Below are 22,731 nucleotides of genomic sequence, written 5' to 3' on the forward strand. Positions count from 1 at the left end.
AGTTCTAGGGTCCCTAGAATCTCCTACTTCCTACGCCATTGCAAGTGTCGGGGTAAAGATATGTCAATTGGTATAAATTTTTAACATTGAAGGTTCGGATGCAATAAGGGGACTAGCGCTCGAAAATGGGAAAAATTATTGTTCAAACGCTAAGAAAGATTGGAAAATTTAATGTTGTTAAACTGAATTTTAAAAAATAAAGCGTTGTAAAGCTCATCGCGACACACATTTTTTCTAGTTGCAGTTGGTTTATCCAATCATTACTATTCGAGCTAAAAATTATAAAGAAAAAATTTTTCAGTGTCAAAAATCATTGTTTTTCTAAACATAAATTGCGATAACTTGAGTAAATATTAACGGATCGTTATCAAACTTAAAACATAACTTCTGAAAACTCGGGCGAAGTCGTGAAATGTGTGCACAAAACCCTTATAAATACCCTAATAGCCGCCATTTTGTTTTAACTTAATATTTCGGAAAATTCTCTCCGTCAACCTGAGGATACATTAATATACTAACAAAATCTTTTTTGTTTTTTAATTTTAGATAATCTGCTTTCGAATGGCAATGCTCACCGCAAAACCAAATTTTTAAAAATGCTTCTTGGATGTCGCTTGTTATTTTATTATAAACGTAAATATTTTTCCACGAAAAAATTACCAAATATTCTTTAATTGTTGCTCTTTTAAACGCAAAAAGTTCTGTGTAAATATACGCTTCCGCTTCTCCAAAAAAAATTCACAAATATTCGCCTCTTTTCGACCGCCTGACTAGGCATAACCCCTTAATGAACTCTCCAAAAATCCAAGTGTCCTAGCACTTCCAGAGTTACACAGAAGCCTAGCTCGCGCCACGGACCGTCAGAGCATCGTCCAGTCCGAGGCAGAGGCGTGCCGACTGATCCCAAAAAAAGTGCGCCATTATACTAGCCAGGGGAACACTGTGCCACGACAACGAGGCGTCATTAGAATTGATCGGGAGCGAAAAGCAGCGCCGAAGAGTCTATCATTTAGCCGTCTCTCCCCTCCGCCCGAAAGGCCCCGGCGAACAATTCGAAAACATATGCTCGGCTGCTTTTGGGAGACTCAATGGGGAATATCGTCGCGGACGAGGAGGCGCATGCGAAGCCTTTTGCCGTGTAGGCAAAGTCGTTCCAGACTGCGGTCTTTCTTGACTGGAGCAGATGCTGGAAATCAGGCTCCTCGCCCTTGCGCACCCCGACACGATCGGCGTCGTCGACCCTCGACGAGTGTACCGAACCCGGCGTCGGAAATAATGATACGAGGAGAAGGAACCTGGGGTCTGTGTAAGCAAAGAGCCAGGGAAAAAGAAAGACAGGGAACGGGAGAAAGGTTGTTTCATCTTTCGGGGGGGGGGGGGGAGGGAGACTTCCTCAAGGGGCCCAGTCGCGAATCTCGTGGAGGAAGAACTGGAATCCCTTACGAATTTTGTTACTAGACGTAGGCTTCGTCTGTCTCCCTCTGTCTCGCCGTCTCGCGACGCGTCGCTGCCTCGTAACATTGTCCCGTCATCAAAGGCTTTAAAGAAGCAGGCAGCTGCTTATAAACGGTTATTTAATTGTAGACTAAAAGGACACTCCTCCGTTACGAGTTTAAAAGGCCCCGTGAGACGACCCAGCTCCGAAGAATTTCGAGTATGTATCTTGGGCTCGGAAGAATCACTCTGGGAACCATTGTCCGCGGGTTCGTGGAGAGGTTCTCCTCTAAAATTAGACTCTCCTGGAGGGTGAGAGACTGCGGGAGCCGTCTAAGTTTACTGCGAGCGGGTGCGCTTCTTGTAGCTGGGGAGATAGTTGGCACGCTGGGGGATTTCTTATTTTTACGAGGGCCGGGCCACACGCCGCGATAGCGCGTGCCCCTGAACCTATCTGTCCCGATCGAATCGCCCGATCGCGCTGATTAACCGCCCGGCTGAAGGGATGGACAGTTGGTGGAACGCGCGCGGGAAACGCCTATGGGCGTTCGACGCGAATGGCTCGTAAATGGGGCCGAGGGAGCTCCGCACGCGGCGAGCGGCTGGAAACTCGTGTTTGGGAAGTAGATACGTTGCAGTGCCGAGGGTACTTAGTTTCGTTGAAATAGGTATTTCAAAGAGTTTTGGTGTTGATGTATACGTCTGCTTCAACTGCTATCTATATTTTATACTAAACTTTCAAACCTTCGTACAACCAATACGAAGAGTTGTATCCACTCAACGTTTGCAGAATCTCCGCTTAGAACAATGGGGTATCCCCTTAGCAACCCATAAAATCCGTGGCGTCGCTAAGAAACCCAATCACGCGTTTCCTGTCCTATTCGACCGGCGCGCAAGTGGCGTCCTGCATCAGAGATAGAATACAATCGTCACAGAGATCAAAAGGCGGATTTCCTCGGAATCCGTCGCCCAGGGACAGGGTTCAACTTTCGGGATGAAAGTGGCCGCTGCGCCTGCCTGCTGCAACACGTGCCCGCGATCTCGACTCCGTGACTAGTGTTGGCTAGAACCGTGGTTTGGGAATCACGAGTGATCCGATCACGTTCGTTCCCAATCACGGTGAGTTTTCACAGCGATCCGTGACTTTCGCGATCGCTTCTGATTGGCGCAGGCAGAACAGTGATTCACGATTTTCGTGATCTGATTGGCGGAAAGCATAACTGCTCTTTGCAAGCGCCACATAACCTCTAATTTCTAATTTCTCTTCAAAACATTCTCAAGTCCTCACCGTGCTTATAGAATCTCAGTTGTATATTTTGAACCAATGTAATCGTTCTTGATCTATTTAAAAAATTAACGAATATTTCTTCACTTTAGTTAAAAAGTATAATGTATGTGTGAATACTTTAGTCAATCAAATCAGTGCGTGCACACATTGACTATTTATAAATGTATATACTAGGTATAATATATTCTCTGAATTAGCACGCTCTGACTGTAACGCAAGCTGTATTTAAGTATTTTATAAAAAATAATTCAATCGAGATCAAGAATTACGATGACAGTAAACAATTCACTCAAGTTAAAAAAAATCACAGTCGTGATTTAACTTCATTCGCGACCGTGATCGTGATTCTGCGATCATTGTGATGAATCACTGTTAGTGATTTTTCACTCCATCCCTATCCGTGACACGTGGACGCACGCCTAGACAGTCGCCAAGCAACCTAAACTGTCCTTTTTTGTTCCCCCTCGAGACATGCGCCTATTCCTCCCCCACTCCACGCGGTCCGCGAGCAGCGCGCGCGGCGGTCAGTCCGCGAAGCGGACCACGTGTTCACGAGACACCGCACAACTCACGCTTTCCGCGTTTCACGCGTTCGCGTCGAGCCTCCTCCGCCCGAGATCTCGCCCAAGTGCGAAGTCCTGAACACCCAGCGGGCCTTTGTCGATCCACCTAAATTCTAACCTCGGCCTGTCCTACACTCTTTTTCTCCTCTTTCTAAAAAATAATTCCGCATTTCGGGCCTGGAATCTTGATATACCAGATCTACCTTTCTTTCGCAATTTTATCCTCCCCCCACTCCAGATCCAATGTAGAACAAAACCGCAGGTATGAGACTGGAAGTATCTCGGTGGCAGAATTTAAATTCCATCCGAGCCGATTTCATAGATCGAGACTGTATTTTAACATCGAAACAATGGGCATCGAGTATGCAAGGGCGAGGAGAGGGGGGCCCAGGCGGTCGAGGAAAGCCAATTCAGAAAATAGTCGATGTCCCCACTCTCACCCCATAGACAGGTCAGTTAAAGGACAGACGCGAACTCGTCCGCCGAGCAAACGAAATAAACGACAAGGGGAATTCTCAACGGGTTCGATCTGGAACCGGGTTTAAATCTCCTTGGCGGAGAGGGAACGAGTCGCTGCTGCTGTAGGCCTGCTAGAGGAGGCCCGACGTATACGGGCCCATAGTCTTTCCCTCTGGCTTCGGGCGATAAACCAGCCTAAAGTGGGATGTATCTGCTAGGCAACCATCAACGGGGGATAGAGTGTTCCTTCGAAGGTGCCTCCGACTGCTGCTTTTCTTTTCTGCCCGCCTGCGTGTTTGCCCCTCTGTCGCCCCTCTGTCGCCCCTCTCCGCGCCGGGTCATCATGAATCCACGCAACCTACTGGGTGACTTTTTAAAAATATTCCCCGTCCCTCCTAGCGCATTCGTAATCAGCGGCCAGAATGAATTCGAAGACGAAATTATGTGGAAAATTACACTATTTTTTAAATATATTTCCGTTACTGTTCAATGAGAGATGGTGTGCGGTTATTTAGCTCCAGAAAAGTAATTTCAGTGTAAACTTTCCAAAACCGAGTTAAATGAATTATATAAACCTTCAAAAGGATTTTAATAACTGATCTTCGCAGGAAAAAATCAGGATTTCAACTTTAAATAGCCGCCATTTTGTTTTAACTTAATATTTCGGAAAATTCTCTCCGTCAACCTGAGGATACATTAATATACTAACGAAATCTTTTTTGTTTTTTGATTTTAGATAATCTAGTTCCGAATGGCAATGCTCACCGCAAAACCAAATTTTTAAAAATGCTTCTTGGTAGTCGCTTGCTATTTTATTATAAACGTAAATATTTTTCTACGAAAAAATTACCAAATATTCTTTAAACGTTGCTCTTTTAAGCGCAAAAAGTTCTGTAAAAATATACGCTTCCGCCTCTTCAAAAAAAATTCACAAATATTCGCCTCTTTTCGACCGCCTGACTCGGCATAACCCCTTAACAAGGCTCTTGATAAGCTTATGTAAACTTATGTAACCTCGTTGTGTGTGAGTTTATCCCGTATATATTATAATAATAATAATAATAATTTCATTGAGTTCGAAAATTCCATTTTAAAAATGCGGATTGGTTGTGAATGTTACGGAACTCCATCGAATCTGCGAGCGGAATGTTTTCTTGGCTTTAGAATCGTATAATGAAGTCTCGGTTTCAAAGCAAACTTGTACGCGAAGCGACGGAACAATCTGCCCCGAGATAAGGCCGCATCCTTTGATATCGACACTGAAAGCGAGACTTCCGTTGCTCGCGGCAAGATGTTTGGAACGCTTGTTGCATGTACCTACACGCCTGTCCCGGCAGCGCGTTTGTTTTCGTAAAACCTGCGAATAGCGGTTGGCAGTCACGCGGTGACAGTCTAGGCGAGATAAAGCCTGCAGCGAATTGGTATAGCCGGTAACCTTGCAACGAGATCTAGAAACCTGTTTCAAGCTCGAGGGAACAAGAATGCTATGCGTTTACCGTTTACGCTACACTACCTCGTTGCGAGGAGAACCTACACAATCCTCACCCCCTTCTTTCACTTTCCTCGGCGATAAAAAGCTGAGTTTCAGGTAGAAACGATTTAAAAAAAATTTCTACGCAACCATTACGAGTCTGTAGATTTAACGAGCATACACCGAGATCCCAGAGACAAGAGGAGAACAATTGATATGCGCATGAGTTACTTACGCCTCGGTGGGTGGCGGAGAATAAAACGACGAGTGATAGCTAGTAATATCCACGACCTTCGCTGGCACGAGCAGTCCACTCGACACTACATCCATTCTCACGGGTCGTCTTCTAGGAAAACTCGCGGTCGGGGGGCTCCTGAATGCCTCCGACGGAATCCACTAGTTCCCAAGTCTCGAATCCCGCAGCTGAACACTGTCCTACGATCCTCTCGCGCGTACTTTACGTGGTGACACTTCGAGTCATGGTCGAGACCCTCTGTACCGTAATACCGTTAGTGCGATCAGAGGGCAGGAGCCTCGTATCGGAACAGCACGTCTCCCTCGATTCCTACACAGTCATGTTTCACGTTCGCACGCTCGACACGACGGAGGAACAGCACTCCTGTCAATAGTCCACGGCCGCGCCGCAAGTTACAATGTAGTAATGTACGTGTACAAGTCGGACGCGTCCCACGAGGCACGCAAGAAACATAAGAGTTTCGCGAGCCTTCTCGCTCCTCCAATCGCCGTCTCTTTGTCTGCCGTTCGTAACAGTGCGGCCCTCGTGGTCGTTCGCGCACAAAAACCTCGGGCTCGGACCGTCCTTGTCGCCGAGCCTGGACCCGTCCGCGGTGGGCCCGCGCCGCGCGAGTGCGATATAAGCGATCACCACCGTTATCTATCGATTCACCGAGGACGGGTCGCTGGAGCACAGGAGGAGGGGAGAGGCGGGGGAGGTTTGGGCGCACGCGTCGCGACGGGATAAATAGCGTTCGCGAACCGATGGTGGGGAATCGGGGAAGCGTGTACACGGGAGAGAAGTTTGGGAAGCGTTGCGCGGGCGAGAAGCGCTTCTAGATGGGAAGCTGGACGCGTGTGCCCGGGAAACGGCGAGTCAGCATCGCTATCCGGTCCTCCAGTCTCCTCCGGCGGTGCCCATAACGCGGGAATGCGCGGTTTCGTGCGGCTCTGGTGTCGCGACGCGCGCCCAAAATCGAGCAGTGTCGCGCCGGTGCGGGGTCTCGACGGATCGGCGTTTAGATTTGAACTGAAGGTACTGCCGGCTGGCTCTTGCCGGCCTGCGCGGACGATCGGTCCCTAACGTGCTCTCGTGCTGGGCGCTGTTGGCAACGCGTGGAGGGGACCGCTTGGGCCTCGACCGGCCGGCGTTAGGGAAGGACGAGCCGAGCGGGGAAGGGGGAGACGGCACGGAGGGCGCAATGAAACTCCCCGAGCCCCCGTCGCTGCTCACACATGCTCTCTTTGCGCGGCTCCGCGTTGCTTGTGTTTGTGACCACGCGCGCCCCCGGCTGCCCGTAGTCATTCAGCTCGGCTGCGAAAACAGCCGGGCGACGAGGCTGCGACACGAAAGCTCCTTGCGCGAAATACTTCGCTCGGAATCAATTCTTTTTAAGGGGATTTTGAGAAAGAGTACTCGTATTAATGTTGTTGAACGTTTAGAGAATATTTCGCGCAAAAGTGTCTCTTATAATGACATTTGAAGATTAAGGGGAGGTTCTGGTCTAAATGTCGATTTTTCTTTTATTTCATTTTTCGAATGTTCAACCTTTTAGGAAAACGGGTTTGAAAGGATTTGTTGAAATTCGTAAAATTCCCGAAGTTATAGGCATTTGAGTCGCGGCAAATACATGGGTCACAACCGGCTACTCGGCGCTCACGTAAAACTTCAAATGCGTTTTTCTCGAAACAGTGTTCTCAAAACGGTGGGACCTGTATCTTCAAAAGTTATTATACGATTCGACTGAATCTTGTTTTATTTTGAAGATTATTCTTTTGGCTAGGGGGGGGGTAACTAAAAAAATACAAAAAGTTGAAAATTTATAATTTTTAAAGGCGTTGAAAGGACGAAAAATACAGGGAAAAGTGATTTCAAACGTGAAGTGTCGTTATTTTCTAAAAAAAATGTAATTTTTGTAATTTTTTTTTAGTTCCCCCCCTCCCCCTAGAAAAAAGAATAATCTTCAAAATAAAAAAGGTTTCAGTCGAATCGGATAATAACTTTTAGAGATACAGGTCCCACCGATTTGGATCAATTTTTTGACGCCTTAACTTTAACGACTCCCCAGGGCTGTTTGCACTGATTAATTATAAAACAAAAAATATATTTCTATAACATAAGACATCCTTAATACAATGCAACAAGTCCCATTAAATTATATATAGTAGTTTTCCTTTAATTAATTCCTAAATATCACCTATTTTTTGGGGCTCTAGACCAGAACCTCCCCTTAACAAAAAAAATTTGTAAATTAGAGAAACACACACCTGACTGCAAAATTTGAAACGACGCGGCGTCGCGAGCGCACTGTATAAAAAAGGAACTGCTGATTTTAGGGGTTCCGCTAATTTTAGTGAGTTTGGTTTCGATGGATGTCGTACCAAAATTTAATTGGGAAACGCTGTAATATGTAATAGACGAACGTGTTACTGTATGTAGCTATAAATTTAGAGTGTTCGGGCGCACGTAGGTTGACAGGTGTGAGGAGCCAGCCAGTGGGAATTGTAAAGGCGTATTTGCACGAGAAGATATGTATGTTGTAATAAAATAATTTGGGTGGAAATACATGAATTAAGTTTCATATATTTGTCCAGGCAGCTTCTTATCAATGTTTTCTCGGTTTCCCACGTACCCTCGGCGACTTTTCCGTCTCGGGACGGTGTTTGCGACGGAGGAGGAAACGATTCGTTAACCGTTGGCTGCTACTTACGTCACCGCGTGTTTTGAGATTCAAACCGCGAGTGTTTCATGAAACCTATACCTTCTTCGTGGGTAAACACGGCTGAGGAAGTATTGGGTCGTAATTTTTTCTTTCAACTCTTTATCATGAATCCGTTAAATTAGAATCTATTATTGTTAGTCACGTGAGTTCGCCAGTCTACTGGCAAGAATTCGAAGAAAAAAAATCCCAAACGCGAACCACGATATACGAGTGCCAGCGAATGCTTGTTCCAGGAGTTGCATACGCACAGGCGCGCCGTACCAAACCTTCCTTCCCCTATGCGCACATAAATCGTAGGGGTTTATACGCTTAAAGCGCCATGAAAATAAGTCACTTTTTCTGAATACTTTTTAAACTAGTATTGTGTCCCTTTTTTAATAAGATGGATTTATCGCAGTCTGGGTTACGAAAATATTGTTACGTGATATACGACTGATTTTATCACTCTCCGGATTTCATTTCTCTCGAATTTCTCCAAGATTATTAACTAAAATTAGACTTCAGACTCTTCCTGGGACCAAATGTGCGACAAGAAAACACGGAGCGAATTACGAATAATTTGCTACTCCAAAGCAGTCGTCTCGTCACTGATACTTTGTGTTTATAATAACTGTGAACGATTAAATTGATTAAATTGAGGGAATTACCATTGATGACCGAGCTGTCACATATGTGCCGCGTTTTTCACAAATCCGCCGTGACCAAAAACGGAAGAACGTTCCGTTACGTAAAAAGCAACCGTCGCAGAAGAAAAAACAGACGAGTGGTTTCGGAAGAATCTAGAGGTCACGGTTAGGAGGAAACGGGGATCGCCTTGTTTTGGTTCGCCTCTGATCGTTCTCCAGGCCCTCGAAAAAATTACGGGGACTGGCGTCTAGACGTTTCACTTATGCAAGCGCCCTGCAAAGTAGTGTCTTTCTGTTGTAACGATGACTTTTTGAATTCTCAATAGACTTCGTAAATTCACAATTTTTCATTCGGTACCAAGCAATGGCGAAGTTTATAGCATTTGAAATGAGTGGATGCAAAATAATGGCGACCATAGGGAGGCCTTAAAAGTACCGATGCTTCGAAACTTGATCGTCTAGCGAACCCCGAAACTAAGTTGTAATCGCTACTTTCACTGAATCCTTCCCCCATTCTTCCCTCTTCAGTCAGGCCCGGCGCGAAATCGATGGTGCCCTTATGCAAGAACAATTTTAGGGCCCAAATTTTGGCACCTCTTTTTTATTTAATATGTTTTGCCTTTACGGAGCGCAAAAATTACGTTTATATTTTGTTTACGTGGGAAGTGGATTTCTTGATTCTTAAGCGTGCGCTTATTTAGCTCCAGAAAAGTAATTTCAGTGTAAACTTGCCAAAACCGAGTTAAATGAATTATATAAACCTTGAAAAGGATTTTAATAACTGATCTTCGCAGGAAAAAATCAGGATTTCAAATTTAAATAGCCGCCATTTTGTTTTAAATTAATGTTTCAGAAATTCCCTTCGTTAATCAGAGGATACATTAATATACGAACGAAATTTTTTTTTGTTTTTTTATTTTAGATAAACTGGTTCCGAATGGCAGTGCTCACCGCAAAACCAAATATTTAAAAATGCTTCTTGGATGTCGCTTGTTATTTTATTATAAACGTAAATATTTTTCTACGAAAAAATTACCAAATATTCTTTAAATGTTGCTCTTTTAAGCGCAAAAAGTTCTGTAAAAATATACGCTTCCGCTTCTTCAAAAAAAATTCACAAATATTCGCCTTATTTCGACCGCCTGACTAGGCATAACCCCTTGAGGGGTTACGCCACCCTGAAAGTTTTGAAAACACGATTTTTTTTTCTTTTGCATTTTCTTATTGCGTGAAGTTTTAAGAATAATTTAAGTCATTGTACACGCAAAAATTCCCCAAAATAGCCGAGTTATAGCAGGTAGCGACCATTCTACTTTTCTTCATTTCCGTTTTTCTCGAAACTACATTTTCAATGATGACCTATCAAATATCTCCAAAACTATTTGTCCGATTGAGTTCAAACTTGGCACGCATATTTTTAATGGTATTATCTACGATGTAGCATATCAGTTTTTCCATCCTATACCCCATTCGTATATAATTAATGGTTTAAATTCGTTTTTTCATGTGAAAAACGTATAATTTTTTTTCACTTTGCGCTCATTTGTGCAATAAATTTTTTTTTCTCAAATCCCTATGCTACATCGTAGGTATTTTATTAAGGAACACGAAAATCATCAGGTGTTTGATTTCAGACGAACATGTTCGTTATAATTTGTTAGGTTAGTCACGCGTGTAACGGCGGACGAGCTTCGCGGGAGAACAAATAACTCGGTCATTTTTTAATATTTTTGTACAATATTTATACAATATGTGCACTAATACATGCTCTACCCATAAGAAGAAAATAAATAATTTTCAACCTCATAGTATCGGTAAAAAAAATTCGTCTACTTTACTGCTGTTTCGAGCGCCTCAGGGTAACCTACCCCCTTAAGGACGGTCCCTAACTTTCATAATAGGTTACGCCGGTCTTGTCTCTTCTGTTCGGACATGCGCACGAAGGCCCTCGCTATCGTTCAGCACACCCACCATTCTCTTAACGTATTCTACCCTGTATGCTCATTGGTGACCTAAATCGCATTGATTACTCTTTGTCCAAAGGTCTAGAACCTGTCGTTTACGCAACACTAGACTGCTCATACATTATATATGGAACAGATAATTCAAACAGCATCTGGATTTGTCAATAGATCAGTTGATATATGCTGACACATGTGCGTTGAGACTTGTGTTCGAAGTAAAGGCGATCATTCAAGCCGCTCCCTTTTCAAATAGGCAAACAGTTCTCTACGTATAAGGAAGACCGCAATTTGAAAACAATGTCCGACTTCGTGTGAACACTCGTTGCTTCCATGCAGCCAGCCATTCTCCCAGTACAAACACAGGTGTTGCGGGAGACAGGCTACCACCCAATACTCGTAAAACCGTGAATGCCATCGTAACTTGCGGAGGAAGTGGTGAAGGATAATGTGGGCTGTTAAAGGGAAGCTACGCAGGACCAATGGCCGAGCAAACTGAATAGCGTTCAGATACTCTTACAATTAGTCGCGCGAAGGATGTTACGATAAGCATGCAATCGAAAGGGCTCGGATAAGCAGTTTCGGAATTAAAATTAAGTAAAGAGAGTCCAAGATTCAAAGTAGGTACACTTTGGTGGAGTCTTGCATCACCTAGGAAATGTAAAACAGATATGTTGCATGAAAACTCTCTGGGAAAAAGGAATCACGTTGGAAATCTCCAGACTGTCAGGGGTGGATGTGTGTGCAGGCTAAATCACCCGACTCTTACACGCCGATTTTGACGAGCTTTACGTTTATTATAGTTCTCGAAGAAATATTTGACACGTTTTTTTTTTATCGGTAATCGTCCGTACATAGGCGGTGAAATCAGCTCTCAAAGTTGGGGGTGCAAAATTCCTTTATCTCAGAAAGTATGCGCTACAGAGAAAAATACGGATACTTTGAATTTTTCAATTTCAACTTTTTAATAAAAACTGGGTACACTGTAGTGAACTTTTTAGCCGTAAGCCCCGGGATATATGATTGTAAAGGGTGTGAAATTTTATTATATTCTGGGCCTTTATAGTGTGTTCTGTACCCTTAACAGTTCCAAGCGAAGCGAAAATTTATTTATCCTTTATGGTCGGCAATTTCGTATTTTCGAGGGTGGCTTTGACATCTGCTTGCCAGGTTTCCAACAGGCAATCGAGAAGGTGTCGTCGCCGTCTTTAAGGATTTAGGCATTATTCACTCTGAACGCAAGTTTTCGTTAATCCGTATATTGCTCTGACGGGTGGTACATATGGTGACTTCGTACCCGCACGCACCGTTGTCCACCGTTGACTCGCAGGACAATACGGTCATAAACCGCGACCCTAGCGAAACGCTCCGGCCGATCGACCTGGCTAGTTTTTCGGAAACAGTTGGTTACATTTTCCTCTATTTCTACCTGTGGTGGTAATTGTTACCAAAGAAGGGATAATTAAGGATACAGTACACAATATAAAGGCCCAAAATATAATAAAATTTTACATCCTTCACGATAATGTAGCCCTGTGGTTCCCGCCCCCTACGCGTAGCGAGTTGTATGTATCTAATTTTTATTAAAAAATGTCAAAGTATTCATATTTCACAGTTTGGTCTGTAGTCCACGTTAACAAAACGCCAAAATGGATCAACTATCTATAAGAGAAACCAGTGAAAAATCACTGATTTTTAATATATTGTTTAAACAAATTGACGTGTTACAAATCTGATCACGTGGCTGAATTCGTTATAAAAAAATGCATCATTTTCGTCTAAAAGGTTTTTCTCTGTGGTGCATACTTTCCGAGATATTGGGACAAACGTGTTTTCCACCCCAAACATTAGGGGCTGATTTCAGCCGCTAGATATGGATGATTGTCGATAAAAAAAGTACGTGTCAAATATTTTTTCGAGAACTATAATCAACGTAAGCGTCGTGAAAATCGGCGTATAACAGTTGGGTGGTGTCCTTTTGCAGCTTATGGCGGTAAATTTAGGGGGGCGGCAAATTTCGGGCAAAATAAACTGGGAAAGGTTTAAAGTTTAAACACAGAGGCTTGAGACAACTTTGAAAACAATCCACTTTTCTATTATCTACCAGATTAGCGATAACTCAAATGTGAGTTATCACATTAAATTAATTTCAAAATTGTCTCAACTCCTTTTTATCTCAAACTTTTTTCGAAAAGGCGGCAGATGCTTTTTACCCTGTGGGCGCCAAATCTCCAAACCCGCCTCTGAAGATTACTCAAACACTCAATTTTGAATTTCCAATCAAGCAGGAGGGTCTAGAGTTCGTTTTGCTATATAAGAAGACAGTTCTTGAAACGCCACTTTTGGGAAAGTGCACTATTGTTGTAAACTGTACCAGAGAAAAAATAAACCTAACCTAACCTAACCTGAATCAAGCAGAAAATTCCTAACGAATATTGAACTTGAAGAAGAAGAAGTTATCAATGTAAACAAGCCTAAGATTGCTCAAGCACAGATTCACATTTCGAACCGAGCAGCAAATATTCAGGTTTCACTACATCCTCGAATGGAACACTCTGAATTCCACGTGGATGTCTCATTAAAGGCGCCGGAGTCGCGATGCCGCCGACAAATGAGCCAGCAGCAGGCCCTCTGTTTTGAAAACAAAGAACAAGACGCGCTGCCTGTGAGAACGCAGTTTAATACCGATGAATAGTACTCCTCGGTCGGTGCACGCCTCAGGGTGCGTTCGCATCGCCGTTCGCGGGATACTTTCCCACCGTGGAGGCCTTTACCGGACCAGGCGCTGGCAATATATCCGTAATTCGCAGACTCGCGGTATTCTCGTACGCTACGTGACCCACACTGCGTTCCAACCTATTTTCTGCACGCCCAGTCACGTGCTCGGACCGTTGAGCTCGCTGCGGATCAGAATCGTGTTGTATCGAGCGTCTCGGTAGGACTCGAACGACTTCGCTGAAACTCTTCCTTTTAAGCGAGATTACGCAAAAGCATTTCAAGCTTATTATCGTTAAAAATTATCTGGATACGCTAAGACTTTTTTTTCAAGTGGCAGTAATAATTCCTCGAACTTAACAGTTCCAGTTAGGTTAAGGTTAAGGTATTTATTATTTTCTAGGTTACTTTGGTAGCTTCCAGAAAATGGCACTTCAAGTTGTACATAGTTATACATATATCCCAACGAACTATAGTCTCATTAACATTTTAAGTTAGGTTAGGTTAGGTTTATTTTTCCTTTGGTACAGTTACAAAATTTATACTCCCCGCGGTATACCAAAGCGGTATTTCAAGAAAACTTTTTATGTAAAACATTTCTATTTTTCCATTCTGAATATTCTTCCCTCATACTCTCATGTCTCATACCTTGTTACATCTGTGATTATGCTAATACATTGATAAACATTTTAAGTGTCGTTAACATTTAAAAACGCACCTTTAAGTCGATCAGGCCTTCCCCAGCGCTCGTTTCACCGCCTCTGCTGGGATAATTTTGTATAAAACGAATTTCGAGCTCGGTTTGTTTTTAAATTAAATACTCGACGACTCTTGGACAACACTTTCGACGTTTTTTTCTAGAAAATATTCACATGAAAACACGCCAAAATCTCGCGTAAGATGCAAATGCCTCGGCGTGAAAACACGCTGACGCCACGAACTGCGTTAATCAAACATGGCGTCAACAGCATGGGTGTCCCGCGTATTATGCAAGACAAGGGGGATGAGCAGAAAATTTATTTCGGGCCAGTGAACAGGGAGCACGGGTCACCATGGTGTACCTTTACTCGCGATCACATTTAAATCTGCTCGATCTTTTCTTTGTGTCGAGACAGATATAGTGAATCCTCCTCAAAGTTCAATTACATCGCGATGAAATTGAAATTTGGCAGTTAGAAGGTAAATTTTTGATTTTTGAAATTAAGAATTTTTGCTTCGTGAAAATTTTTTTACCGTTCGTCAGATATCCCCATTTCGGTATTCCCCTCGGGACACCCTGTACATCGTTAGGGCAAACGTTAGGGCACTCCAATGTCAGTCCTTCGAAGACCTTCAGACATTAAAAAGTGCAATGGTCACAGAGTTCGAGAAGGAATATTTACAAATTGTCGCCATCTATTCTTGGAGGAGGCGGCGAGGGAATATTGATAGGCGGTCGCGAACGATTTAACGCGTTTCTCCTTGAAGGGTTAAGCCGCAGGCCTGTATCAGCTTTTAGTGGATTAGCTCTAATGGAAATTATACTAAAAATTTCGGAGAGAAAAAGGATTAAATACAGCTTAATTTATTTCAGCTTAGGTTATTTCATCTGATCTTGAGAAATCAATTCCAAGTGGTACCCAACATAAGCAATAAGAGTCCAAAGGCAGCCCGACTTTTCAATTTTCTTAATTTGCGTCAATCTCAATTTCGTGGTCTCAATTATTGCTCCGGGCATCTGTTACAACCTGAGAGGTTGATAGAGTATCACCTCGACGAACGTTAATGGTCATTCATAATCGACGCCAAGTAATATCTAACCTCGCTGAGGTTGAATCTTGGACAAAAACGTTCTTCGAAACGCTTCAAACAATCTCCCTGTTTCACGCCCGATGAAAATAGAATGTCTGCTCTTAACGAAACCACGATAACCGGAATACGCGGATATGCGGAACTTTGATACCGCATCGGCCACCGTCGATACCTGCCTCCGCGTCGGCGTAAAAAACCAGGCCAGAGCCGTTCTTTGGAAGCGTTTACGGGAACGAGGGGAGAAGGAAACGGGCCGCAGCAGGATCGTTGTACTTGTCGAGCCGGCCGGTACAGAAGAAATCAGGGAACGCAGAATCCACGACAATTATTCGAATTCCACGAATCGCTCCGCGGGCGCCATTACGCTGCGGTGTGAATTGGCCTTTACGTGTGGTCGTTGCGTCCGCGAGGAGGCAGGGGCGGGGAGGCGATACGGCAAGAAAACTAAATGAAGAGGAGAAGGACGATGAAGGAGGGGCACGGGAGGACGGAGAGGAACGGAGGAGGCTGGGGACACGGAAGAGAAGAGGAGACGTGAGAGAGACGAGGAGGCGAGAGGAAAGGGTCCGGGATGTAAGTCGCTGCAAGGCCTCGCGGTTTCGCCGTTGTGTTCTGAGAACCGATCGCCTCTCGAAACACGGGAGAACAACAAAAGCGGGCCACGTGAAGTCGACGGTGATCCCTTTGCTCGGCGGATTTAAATGCAATAAAGGCGATCGGAATAGTCGCCCTCCTACGGCTCTCGACTCTCGCGAACTGACACTGTTCCATTGAAGCTGTCGACGGCCTCCGAGTTAATTGATCGATGCTGAACGATGGCAGCGCAAAGTCAGAGTGCCTGGCGGTGCAGAATTTTCAGCACGATATTGAATTCCGTGGTATCTGGGCATTAATTGTGCGTACAGTGTTTTTATGTTAACTGTACTTAAGTTTAGAGGGAATCGAATTGACTCATCAACTATACACGGTTCGCGTGGCAAGTATTGCGTTTGGAGATCGATTAGATATTATACCATTAACTATATATCTTATAGTATCAACTATAACTACTATAGTGCCAACTATAACTACTATAGTGGCAACTATAACTACTATAGTGGCAACTATAACCACCATACTATAAACTATATGTGATATAGTATCTACTATAACTACTATACTATTAACTATAACTACTATATTATCAACTATACTCCGCGCAGCGTCAAGTTTGCATAGCACGGCATCAAGCGGTATCAACTATACACCATGCAACATCAAATACCCACGATATAGTGTCAACTATACGATAATATATGATAAGATAAACTTATATACGATAAGAACGTTGTTCAAGTAGCAGCAATTAATATTTCGCTCTAATATTATGCAACAATACGCACACGCGCGCGCATTAAAAGATAGTTAACGACGAGGAATATCAACGTCTAGTTCATTTACCAGTTCGCACAGCTTTGCCGGCCATTCAAGCGACCGGATACGAAGTAGACGTAAACACTAAATACATAGAATATGGAAATGAATGCAATGCTCGTGGAACAGGTCACGAAATTCTTTGGGCTGGTCCCTGGGCCCAGACCTCGAATAAAGATTCGCCAAACGAAAAAGAAAAAGAAAGGGAAGGGAAAAAGCATAAATGTATTATGCTGCATAGGTATTTCACGTAGAACTGCGGTTGTGGCTCTGACACCATCTGACAAGGGAAGTGCGGTTACCCGAACATTCCGACTTTTTTTTAAACTGTGCAGATTTGTAGAGGACCTCAATAGAAGTATCAGGAAATTTTTTCTTTGTGCCTATTTTCGGATTTTCAGGGTGAAAACACACCCCATATGTTAATGAGTGTGTTCCTATTTTTTCAGTATATCTTGGAAACGATATATAAAAAATATAAATTGTAAATAAATACAAATCTTGTTATAAGGCTTAATAACAGTTCCTGAGTACAATCATTTGCAAAATGTCACAAAAACACGACCCAAAATACAGGCTGATTCTCTAGCAAGCGCCGTCAAAGGCGATACCGCCAGCAATCACGCACCCCGCTGAGTTCTGTGGTCTTCGGTACTCGAAACCAGCGGGGCACACATTCACACAATGTTGCGCACTAAGCAGCGGCGAATCTGAAGTTCTGCATTTCTAATCAGATATTTGCGAAAGTAACGTCAATCGATCTCTTATGTTTTCCCGATGAAATTGGCCCCAAGAACGACATAATTCGGACCATAATTAAGGAAATCACCTGAAAAATTGATTTGCATAATATAAAATTAACTTCCTTAGAAATAGTCCGATTTACATAATATTTCATATGATTTTCATCGGAAAAACATAAGGAATCCATTGGTATCACTGTCGTGTCGATGCGACGAAGAAAATAAAGAATTTCATTTTTCGAATAAGCTGTGAATCGTCGCGTGAGCGACCGGCGGAGATGAAACGGCACCGCGCTGTCGAACGAGAAATACATACATATATTCATACACTCAGAGTGAACTGATAATAACGATTCATATAGTTTTAGATGCAGCGTTCCTTCCTTTATCCAACGCTATAAAAATCATCTCTTTATCTCTTTCCGTTTGCGAGCAGTAACAGCGCAACGGGGTTGCATATTTCGTGACATCCAAGTCTTAATTTGGGCCCCCATAGCCGTTGCATACCTATGTAGTGCAGGGAAAGACGTAGTTCCACGTCAAAAAGTCCATTCATTCGCGTAGCGTCTGGGAAGCGTGAAAAATTATGCTCGTATCCTTTTTTGCCACCTTGCCACGACGTGAATCGACGATATTGTCAGACAGATTACACAGCTCCTTGCTCGTATTGCTCGTGTCGCGCCAGATGGCGCAATATCCTTTGACTTCGAATCACAATGAGCGGAACGCGAACCACGAGAAAAAATGATTCCCTCTATACAGAAAATTTCTGCTCGCGTGCGGCGCCCGAAGTGGCACGCCCTTTTCTCATCTTCCTTTTCTCGATGGCGTAAGACGCGCGAACGACCATCCAGCGATTTCGCTGCACGCGAAATTTAGTCGAGCCAGGAGAGAGAATCTGTGTCCCCAAATAATTCACCAAAAAATCGATAAATTTACAGAGATAAGTTCAACAACCTATATCTAATATGATTCTAGCTCGTTTATCAGCATCAAAAATAGAAAGAGCGTACGTACGATTTCGTTGGAAAAAAACAGGAATGACCCTTGAATCTGAAAACCACTCCTGTCTAGCCCAACCATATACCCATTACAATATATCCCCCCAAAACCGAAAGAATCTTCCTCCGAAACATGTTTCTGAGCAGCCAACGACTCCGAGGGCAATCGTGTGGAAAGACCAGAGTAACCTATCCCGTGTAGTTCTCTAAACCTATGTTAAAAAGTATAGAAGAGGTGCAACTGCGTTCCACGCTCCCATTCCATACACCCATAGCAACCACATTTCAACAATTCTCACTCTCTCAGAATATCCTTACCATGCATTGCAGAGTCTCAGGATTCCAGAAAGGAGAACCCGTACGAGTCGGATTAAGAACGCGCCCCCTCGACTCGGGCCACCCGCGGCACGTCCCGAGAACGAACGATAAGCTGTCGTCGAATAATACCGTGCGCTAGAAGCAAGACAAATTAGACGTCTACGCGCCGCATGGAATTCCTCGGCGGACGGTGGACGCTATGGTACGAAAGGGACGCCATATACGTCGGTAGAAGGCAGACCGATACGTCTGAGAATGGATGCGCAGGTCGTTTCACGATGCAGACAGGTTTTTCCCTTTGAAGTGCGCGGAGAGTCCGCCTTCCGGGTTCTCATTCGTTCGCGGGTCGCGCGGCTAGCACGCTCGCTCGGGACCGGTCGGAAACGATTTGAGAACCGTCGGCCGCGCGACGTTGCTGGTATGTATTCGTACGAGGAACACCGGGCACCCCGTAATTTTTCGGCCGTATTAACGCGCTGCAGTTCGAGAACCGCGAGTTACCGACCGCATTGCGGTACTCGCGTGCAAGATTCGTGCCCGTGGGTCGGTAACTGGCCGAAAACCGGGCACGAATCACGCTCCTTCCTGTACCGGATTTTCGGGAGGTTCTCGAACCCCGACGGCACGGCAGCGTAATGAAACGATTGAAAATTACAGGGACCCCGCGCGTATCGCTCGACCCCCGCGTGATAAGCATCGCCGCCCAATCGACGCTTTATCGTTCGTTACCGGTTCGAAGCGAGCTAACGACCGAGTAATTATAAGCGGGCCCGTCGCGAGTCCCCCGGGGCCTCGTTTAAGGCCTCGTTGCGCGCACCGACCGGCGCGGGCGCGTGTTAATTATATCGAATTAAGAAACACGTGTCCGCCGCTAATGGATCGCTGCTTTGCCGAGGCGCGTAGCATGGAAAATATTTACCAACCGGAGGGCGGCTACGCGTAACTGGAGTCGCTCACGAAACTCCATAAATATTGACCTTATCGAAAGCTGCCGCGGGCAAAAAACGTGGCCCCAATAAGGGAATCCGTGTAATGTGGCATTCAGAAATCCTTGTTATCTCTCCGGGGAAAGACAAAGTGTCCGAGGTCCGACGTATTTCTTTCTTATTCCCGGAAAATATAACCGTCGTTGGAAACGTGAACTTACGCGATAATAAAAAATCTATATCGACTCGGCGCCCTCCTCTGCCGCTGTGTGCTTGCTCGCGAATACTTTCGTAAGCAACTGTACGGTAAATTCAACGTCCCGGCGGTACAAAGGCGAACAAAGTCAGCTAAGCAAAGTCAGACGCCCGGTTCGACGCGAGCGCCAAATATAGCGCGGTAACATAACCTAACGATGACATCTGCGAATCGGCCGCAGGCAGACATTTTTATCAATCCTATGGCGAGATTAAAGAGCATCCTGTCGCACGCATATCCCGGAGAGGCCGGCCGATTCGCAACGACATTGACTGCCCGCGACGATTCGCGCGCCAGTGTGAGGGAAGACAAATAGAAGACAGCTGCCCGCGTTCATAGAAACGAGACGAGGCGAGAACCCTCCTCGTCTCTTTCAGCGATGATGCGTACCGTTCAGCGGCGTACCCTCGAGTGTGCGCTTAGCGCGAGTGCCCGGGGGAAAGGGACAAGGGACACGTTTCTACGTAGACGAGACAGTAACCGAGCGAGAAGGAGCGGAAGGCGCGCGAGGGGAGAGGTTCGATGTGTAGGCACAAGGAAATGTGGGGAAAAAATGCCACGGCCAAGGTGAAGGAAGAAGAGTCAAGAAGAAAATCACGGAGAAGAGGACACGGCAGTCCGCTCCTAACCGACAGGACAAATTGCGACAAAACGAAAACTGAAACGCTCTAAAGCTGGGTTTACATTAGTCCAGTCGCTGGATCCAGTGAGTGGTTTGACTGGAATCGAGTCGATGTCTATATTAAGGTGAATGTCCCAATTTCTGCTCATTTCGTATTTTTCTTATTATTATTATTATGCGTTAGGTTTGTACTATAGTTGCAGCACAATAATTCTAAATTATTTAAACATTTACGCGAGTGTTGCACGAGCAATACATACATTTAATTACAAATTACTAATAGTTAAACATCTTGAAATATCTTTCTTAAATAGTTTTTGAATTGGTTGATTTATTATTAAAGAATTAATCAATTACTCTGCAAATTTTGATCACAAAAAATTTTTTTATATCTTTATGACGTGTTAAATGAGCAGAAATTGGGGCATTCACCTTATTCCAGTCTTAATCCAGTCGCTGGATCAAGCGAGTGGTTCGACTGGAAATTGGTCGATGTCTCTAGTCTTACGAGCCGTCTAGACGATTCCAGTAACGCTGAACTGTTGCGTTCTCGATGGAGGGGGTAAACACTGGATCGAAAAGTAGACTTTCGATCCAGTCGAAACCCGCTGGAACGACAGCGCTGTACTGGAATGAACACGCTGTTTACATTATTCCAGTTTCAATCCAGTGCTGGACTGGATCACTGGACTGGACTGATGTAAACCCAGCTTAAGGAGAGGCGCACGAAGAAACACGCTAAGCTCACCATTATAAAACGTGAAGCGATATTCGTCGTTACTTTAAAACGAGATAAAATATGAGAACGTAAAATGGCGAACGTGAGATTAACAGTGGATAAAGGATCGAAATAAATTGGTTCGCGAAAAAAGGATCGCAGAAACGTCTGACGAGCGAGCGGAAATGGGATTGAAAGAAAACGCGTTCGAAAAAAGGAGGAAGAGTTTACAAAAGGTGTAAAGAAGAGAAAAGAGGGAGGTGGGGATGGCAGCGAAGAAAGGTGGAGGGAGAGGGAGAGAGAGAATTGAAGAGAGCCAGGGTGGAACAAGAGACGCAGCGCACGAGGGCTGTCCGCGAGGAAGAGAAACGTGTATGGCGTGGTGTGTTCCTGAACGCGCCGCGTGCGCTATGCGTGGCGTCTGTTTGTCCTTGCGTCCTGGCTGAACGCGCCTTGGCAGTTGCCATGCGGGACACCGTGGGTTGACGTCACTCTGTCTCCCAACGGGCAAGTTAATATTGATAAGTAGAAGCGCTTACATGCTCTGGAAGCCGGGACGAAGGGAGGCGAGTTCGCAGCGGACCGAGTAATCGGGGGCCCGCGCCACTAGCGAATCACGAGCCATTGCCAGTCGGGCTTTCTCGTGGCCAGCAAATGTATAAGTTACGGGGACAAGTACGCGACAGCATAGAGGGGGCTGGCCACTCGACTCGCGGCGACGGAAGAAAGTAAATTAGAATTCGAAAGTCTCCCGTTTAATCTAAATGCCCCTGTGCACGCAACCGCGTGTACATACCCAGAAGTACCGTGCCACGAGTGGACGAGATGCAGCGCAATATGGGCGAAATGAGTTTGGGGTAGAGGGTTACGGAGGGTCATGTAGATTCTCAAACGCTTGGAAACTCGAAATGAATCTAGGGTGGACTTGCACCATCTGGACCCTTAATATTAGAGGGTCGATCCTAGACCACAATAGAGGGAAAAAAATGTTAATCAACAGAGAGATCGTTTTATCATTCTGATCTATAGTTACGAACTTAGGCTTGAGCGCAGATCGTTGGGGGACAGAGGTGCTTAATACCAAGAGAGCAAATATAGGTACATATACAACTTGCTGTTTCCAATGTGCTGGAAGGTCAGAGAGTACGTTTTTTTTGCAAGCGATGACAAATATGTATGTACAATTAAGTTTGTAATAACCTGTGTTGACCCAGGGGACGTTTACGTTGTGTCACACAATTTAATGTTAGATGAATGCGCGTTTGAAGTAATTCCGTTGAGAGACCATGAACTGAAACGTGAAACTGTACCGGAGCTGCTGCTAATGAAGCTGTTCAGGCCTTCAACACTGAAGGGCTAATAATGTAAGCAGTCGAACAAGCGTGAAGACTGACTTTCCGAGAACAACTTGTTAGAGAAGGAATTTATCGGTAGGTTTTACTACCTCTCCGGCCGCTTCGCTCTTACTG

General features: G+C 44.6%; 2 protein-coding genes across 4 annotated transcripts in view; one reads left to right on the forward strand and one right to left on the reverse strand.

Moving 5' to 3' along the window:
* Positions 1 to 22,731, forward strand: part of Parvin (beta-parvin) — a 411,519-nt gene that overhangs the window by 173,215 nt on the left and 215,573 nt on the right. The window lies entirely within an intron of this gene.
* Myb (proto-oncogene like protein Myb) overlaps positions 1 to 22,731 on the reverse strand; it is a 61,863-nt gene that overhangs the window by 36,529 nt on the left and 2,603 nt on the right. Inside the window, exon 1 of one of the 3 annotated variants that reach the window (XM_076828306.1) lies at positions 5,451 to 5,803. The exons of 1 other annotated variant lie outside the window; for it this stretch is intronic. In XM_076828306.1, coding sequence (XP_076684421.1) covers positions 5,451 to 5,545 — 95 coding nt within the window. In that variant the 5' untranslated portion in view covers positions 5,546 to 5,803. Of the gene's footprint in view, positions 1 to 5,450; positions 5,804 to 22,731 lie in introns of those variants that run through there. One more of the 3 variants, XM_076828315.1, reaches the window with a different exon arrangement.

This window comes from Andrena cerasifolii, chromosome 1, assembly GCF_050908995.1.
Source record: "Andrena cerasifolii isolate SP2316 chromosome 1, iyAndCera1_principal, whole genome shotgun sequence".
NCBI classification, from domain to species: domain Eukaryota; kingdom Metazoa; phylum Arthropoda; class Insecta; order Hymenoptera; family Andrenidae; genus Andrena; species Andrena cerasifolii.